Raw genomic sequence first — 6,000 nt, forward strand, 5'->3', positions numbered from 1 at the left:
TGAATCATGTTAATTTTAGAAAGAAAGTACATATAAGTTTAAAAAATAAAATAAGTGCTCGTTTCGGCAGCACATATACTAAAATTGGAACGATACAGAGAAGATTAGCATGGCCCCTGTGCAAGGATGATATGCAAATACGTGAAGCATTCCATATTTTTTAAAAATAAAAAAATTAAAAAAATTAAAAAAAATAAAGTAAAGCATCACTCATAATCCCATCACCTAGAGATAATCACTGGTAACATTTGTACTTCTTTCCATTTTTTTCTATACTTATTTTTCATTAAAAGTAGATAATACCATGCATTCATTTTTATAACTTGCTTGTTTTACTTAGTAGACTGTAGATAATCTTAATTAAGTGTAGATTTTCATGTTAATAATTACATTTCTATTGAATAAACATGGTGTACACCTGAAACTAATATAATATTGTGTGTTAGCTATATTTTAATAAAAATCTTTAAAACACTTTTCAATTGCATTTCTATACTTTTATAATATTGCTTTTAATTGTACTTTCCATCAGGTGGGCATATCATAATTTATTTAATCCATTCCATTTAACATAGAATTTGAAGTTTTTTAGGTGATTGGAGGAAATGGATTAAAAAGGAAAGCAAGCTGGGCTCAGAACTTACCTAGAAAGATGAACGTGAATCACAGTGAAGAACCTAGCAAGGGCAGTGACTGAGGAACGGCAAGCTGAACGATGAGAAATATTAGTCAGGAAATAGTACTGCTGATTTCGGAGACGGAGGAAACAGGTCTCTCCTGACTGCTCAGTCAACTCTCTCAGGGAAGTAAGGAAAATTCTGGCTTCTATGGGAGGAGGGCAACAGGAGACACCAGAGAGAAGAAATAAGGACTACAATATAGGTAAAGAGGTCTTTGCTCCCATATAGAAGGGGTCCCAAAAGGGAGGAAAACAGAAAGAAAAGAACTTTCCTTGGTGTACGCAGGAATGCGCAAAGGGGTGAGATATGAAGTGTTGTGGTTTATGCGTCCAAAGCATAGACCCTGGAGCCAGACTGCAGAGATTTAAAACCTGGCTCTCCCTTTGCTGTAAGAATAGAATCTTGGCCGAGTTTCTTAGTTTCCTTCTCAGTAAAATAGGGATAATAAGAAACCTACCTCATAGGGTCTGTCCGTCTGTTGGTGGGTCACTGTGAGGACCACCAAGGTAAATAGGTGTAAAGTGAGTAGACCAGTGACAAGCACACAGTAAGACTCAGTGCACAATAGCTATTAGTTATAGAAAGTAGAATAAGGCCACCTATTGGAAAGGAAGGGAGCAATCATTGAAGTGACGGCAAACTCTCTTGTAGCAGGAGTTACTATAAAGATGCAAGCCACATACACTGAGAATTGATGAGGGAATTGATAAGTACAAGCATATGGTCACTGCAGCACATGTCACAGGTCCTCCTCCCCTTTCTTCAGCATTCGTATAAAGTGACTAATGGACATGTACCATCATTTTGTTTCCCCCCTATAGCCTGGGGAGAGCAGCAGGTAGACATAACTTGGAACTAAGCAGTAAGTCCAAAGGAAAGTTAGGAAGCTTACAAATTAAGCTCTTAGAACCCAAACCTAATTACTCCCTAAGTGCCTTTGGCACTATGGGATTGTGTTTCCTTTTTGACTCATTGGGCCAGTGGTTCTCAACCAGGAGCAGTAGCCCCTTCTCAACTCTCCCTGCACCCGTGGACGTTTGAAAATGGCGTGAGGACATTTTTGATTGTCAGAATCTCTTGGGGGCATTTAGTAGCCTAGCACCAGGAATGCTAAGCGCTCTTCACATGTGCCACATAGTCCCACATAATGACGATTTGTCTGCAGAAGTGCTGGTAGCACTCCCATTGAGAAACACTGCAGTGTGCAATTCACGCTGCAGGGTGAGTCTGGCCAGTATTTTCCAAGCCCTATACCAACGAGTAAGCCCCGTGCTAAGGAGTACGTGCAAGTAGACATGAAGAGACTTAATTTGCTCCACAGGACATTTTCAGCAAAGCCTTACTTTCGGTTGGAATGGCAGAAATTGCTTACAGATTAACTTGCCTGAATTTAGAGGCAGAGTTTCACCTGTGATGTCAGTTTCCTTGAGTATAGGAAAGCCTTGTGAACAGTTCTCACGTAGGATGGGAAGGATTACTACTATAGATGCCTTTTTCTTAAACCAAGCCCAGTTGATAGGTTGTATATAAGTTTTGTTCGTGTCTGCTCTTATGTGTTAAGTCCTAACCTTGAGACACTCTTTTTTTGTTTATTAGAGCGTAATATGCCATAGGGGAGAAGAGTGCTAATCTCCTTTTTTAATATGAGGAATAACATGAGCGCATAATTACCGCCTAGTGTGTTAATCATGTTTTTGTGTCTGTGTTCATCTCAGGAGAGAAACCCTTTATCTGTGAAATCTGTGGCAAAAGCTTCACCAGCCGCCCCAACATGAAGAGGCACCGCAGAACTCACACAGGCGAGAAGCCCTATCCATGCGATGTGTGTGGCCAGCGGTTCCGCTTCTCCAACATGCTTAAGGCCCACAAGGAGAAGTGCTTTCGGGTGACCAGTCCCGTGAACGTGCCGCCTGCTGTCCAGATCCCACTGACCACTTCCCCTGTCACCCCAGTTCCTTCTGTGGTGAACACACCCACAACCCCCGCCCCTCCAATCAACATGAATCCTGTAAACACTCTTCCCCCTCGGCCCATCCCTCATCCCTTCTCGCACCTTCACATCCACCCACACCCTCACCACCCACACCACCTCCCCATCCCCCCAGTCCCTCACCTCCCCCCACCTCCAGCTCTCTTTAAGAGCGAGCCTTTAAATCACAGAGGCCAGGGTGAGGACACCTTTCTGCGGCACCTGGCAGAGAAGAACAGTTCAGCACAGCATCATTAACATCCATCTCCTTAAGTGCGTTCTCCACCACGAGTTACGTGCCCACATGTGAGTTTGCAGAGGGGAGTGGGTGAGCGTTTCTGTAGCTGTCAGACTCGCCTCAGCCTCCGCCGTGAGCTTTGTCAATGTCTTGGTGAGTCAGCACATCCAAGGGGATGAACAAGACACCTACCTTAAGCTCGTGGAGGGAACTGTCATCTAAACCAGGGGAACCACCAAACTAAAGCCCAATTTGCTTGCATTTTCTGGTGACTTTTATAAATTTCAAATACTCAGACTTGTGGAATTTTATAATTTCATATCAGCTGATGAGGTATGCTTGCTTTTAATATCCTGGACTTCTCCTCAAAGAGGGGACAGGCCTGGTTTCCTTTGTACTAATCGGGAAGGCTGTGAGATTAATCCAGAGCATTAATTGTACCACTGTGTATCGTAATGAATTTTTTTCAGCTTTTGGTGCTGGCTGCAGAGTCGAGCTAGCCATGTTTCACAATATATCAAGCATTATAGAGAAAGATGGAAATTTTCTTCTTTGTGTAGCTCTCCTAACGCACTCTTTATTTTACTACAGAAATTATTTTAGAGTTTTTGTATAGACTTCTTTAGTAGTCTGTTTCTAAAATGAAATGTATTTCAATAAGCAGTGTAATTTTTTCAGTGTAGCTGGACCTATGTTGTAAAATAGAAAAAATTTTTATAATCATCAAAATGTGATTCTTAAAGATGCATATAACTTCTATAGTTCAAAGTTATTCTTACATCCGTACAACTCAAAGGTGCTTCAGAGACTAGATGTATCTGAGGGGGGGGGGTCTCCAGACCAGATTACTGCAAAAATGAGGTTTCGCTTTCAGAACTTGGCGTTAAGCTCTCAGTAGTTTTAAAATCTCTGCTTAACACTCAAGTGTCTGTCGGGCTCCCTGACATGCTCCTGTCCTCCGTGTTTCGTCCGGTTCAGTTAGTGCGCTAAGGGGATGATTTGCAGTGTTGGACCTTTTCCATGGAAGTTGCCGGAAGCTGGCATGTTTTGAAAATCTGAGTAAAGCTGTTCACTGCCAAGAGGAGGAAGTGGAGGTTGTTTCATCCCAGTCACGTCTGTTCTCACTTCCCTTTGAACTGTGTTCGTGTTCAACCTTTATGGGATGACAAATTGAAGTCTCATAATCCACTTCTCGTTTGGAGGTTGCTTTCTTTTTCCAGAATTGTTATGAAAAGAGAAAACAGTACACTAAAATCACAAATGTGACGTGGCTGATAGTGGCTTAGAATTTTGGATGAGACCACAAATTGGTTCTGAGTTTTAAAATGCTTGTTGTGTCACTTGAGAGATCCACAACTTTGAGCTATCCCAACACAGTTTAAAGTGTAGTGAGGGAACGAAAACACCTACCTTCTGCTGCCCTGTCCTCTGCAAATAATTATGTGATAGCAGTGCTCAGAGGTGATAAGGAGAGCAGCATCCTAATACCTCCAGGCAGGTGACCTTTTCAAGTTTGGGGAACTTCAAAAGAGCACAATCAGGAGCTTATTATAGGAAAGGTTGACCAGAAGGGCTAACATATGTTTAACTGATCAAATCTATCTAGACTCAATTATAGCTAAAAATTTTGTATTTTTTTATCTCAGAGTTCCAAAGCTAGGTCTACTTTCCTCTCTCCCTCTCTTGATTTTTTAATCTTGAAATTTCTTCATTTTTCTTTCCTCGGGCTCTTAAATCATTACCTGAATCAGAACCCTGACTTTTATTTATTTTTATTTTTATATTAAATGTGCAGACATACTTCAAGCACTTTTCTGGCTGATTAGCTCTGTCTGTAGTAGGAGAAAATGGAACTCTTTCCATTGAAGTTAAGTCCCTATTTTTAAAATATTGCATTCTCTACTAGCATTTTGGTGTAATCGTTCCATTTTTTTTCCTTCTGATTATTGCCTTTGTCTTCTATAATGACATAGAAAAATTTTGCAATGAGGCAGAAAGGTTTCTCAAACGCTTTTCTTCCTGTTTTTGGACATAATTTCTAAAGAATGTTATTTTAAATATTTGTATACATTCTTTGAACACCTGGGTACCCAAACTAACAAGGAAAGTTAATTCCTTATTTATGACTGTTGTATCTTTGCTGTCTGCCTCTCGTTACTCCCACAATCTCCTCTGCCATTCCACGGTAAGTTTGTGGATCTACACCTTTATGTAGACATATCTACATAAATGTAGACATAATTTCATTATCAAGCCTATAATATTAAAATGAGTTTTTTTAAAAAAGATATAAGTTGCAGCTTAGTTAATCGGCTATACCTTATTTTGTTCTAAATAAATTTACTTTTAATTAGGTATTGGCAGCAATTCTGAATTCTAGACTTGAGGCCATTGAATCAACCATTTTATGAGGTGTACTATAATTATACACTGGAAAATTCAGGTGGTCATCTTTGATTTTTTATTCAAGCGAATATAGCCATAAGAAAGTATCTGCTACATAGGAAAACCAGTATTAAGCAAATAATCACCACCACTCTTAACAGAAGCAAAAAAAGGATCATTATTATTATTATTTGTAAATCACCATTGTCACACAGTACAGTTCTAGTGAAATGTATTGTGGAACATTCTGGAAACTTCCCATTTTTCTCCCTATATAAGTATACTTTTCCTGACTTGGGACTTGTGGTCTTCAGGAAACCCTCCCAGAACATAATGACGCCTCATCAGTGTCATATTACATATGAATAATGAAATGCATTAAGAATAGTCACAACTTGAATGCTTCTGGATGTAAGAACTGCAGGATTAAGCCTTAAACATATGTGTGCGCCAGGTTTAACGTGCTGGAGACTCACACTCAGGGTTGGAAATTTGATTGGGATCCTTTACTAAGAAACAAGTTCCATTGTGTGGTGTGTTCTCTCCCACATAGAACACAGCACCCCATGACTTCTTCACAACTTACTACTTACTGTTTATGAAAAAAGAACTATGGAGGAGTTTGAGTTCTCAGACCTTCTCTGTACTTAACTAAGTCTTTTAAAGACAACAAGGGCCACAACTCAGCATTATACAGCTATCAATTTGAGGCTGCTTCTCATTACTTA

At 40.0% G+C, this 6,000-nt stretch overlaps 1 protein-coding gene across 6 annotated transcripts in view; it reads left to right on the forward strand.

Moving 5' to 3' along the window:
• The window catches only part of ZNF652 (zinc finger protein 652), a 63,613-nt gene that overhangs the window by 51,971 nt on the left and 5,642 nt on the right, over positions 1-6,000 (forward strand). For 5 of the 6 annotated variants that reach the window (XM_019638728.1, XM_019638731.1, XM_019638730.1 and 2 more), the window contains one exon: positions 2,396-5,171. In XM_019638728.1, coding sequence (XP_019494273.1) covers positions 2,396-2,907 — 512 coding nt within the window. In that variant the 3' untranslated portion in view covers positions 2,908-5,171. Of the gene's footprint in view, positions 1-2,395; positions 5,172-6,000 lie in introns of those variants that run through there. The other variant, XM_019638734.1, reaches the window with a different exon arrangement.

This window comes from Hipposideros armiger, unplaced genomic scaffold (genome assembly GCF_001890085.2).
Source record: "Hipposideros armiger isolate ML-2016 unplaced genomic scaffold, ASM189008v1 scaffold_40, whole genome shotgun sequence".
Taxonomy (NCBI): domain Eukaryota; kingdom Metazoa; phylum Chordata; class Mammalia; order Chiroptera; family Hipposideridae; genus Hipposideros; species Hipposideros armiger.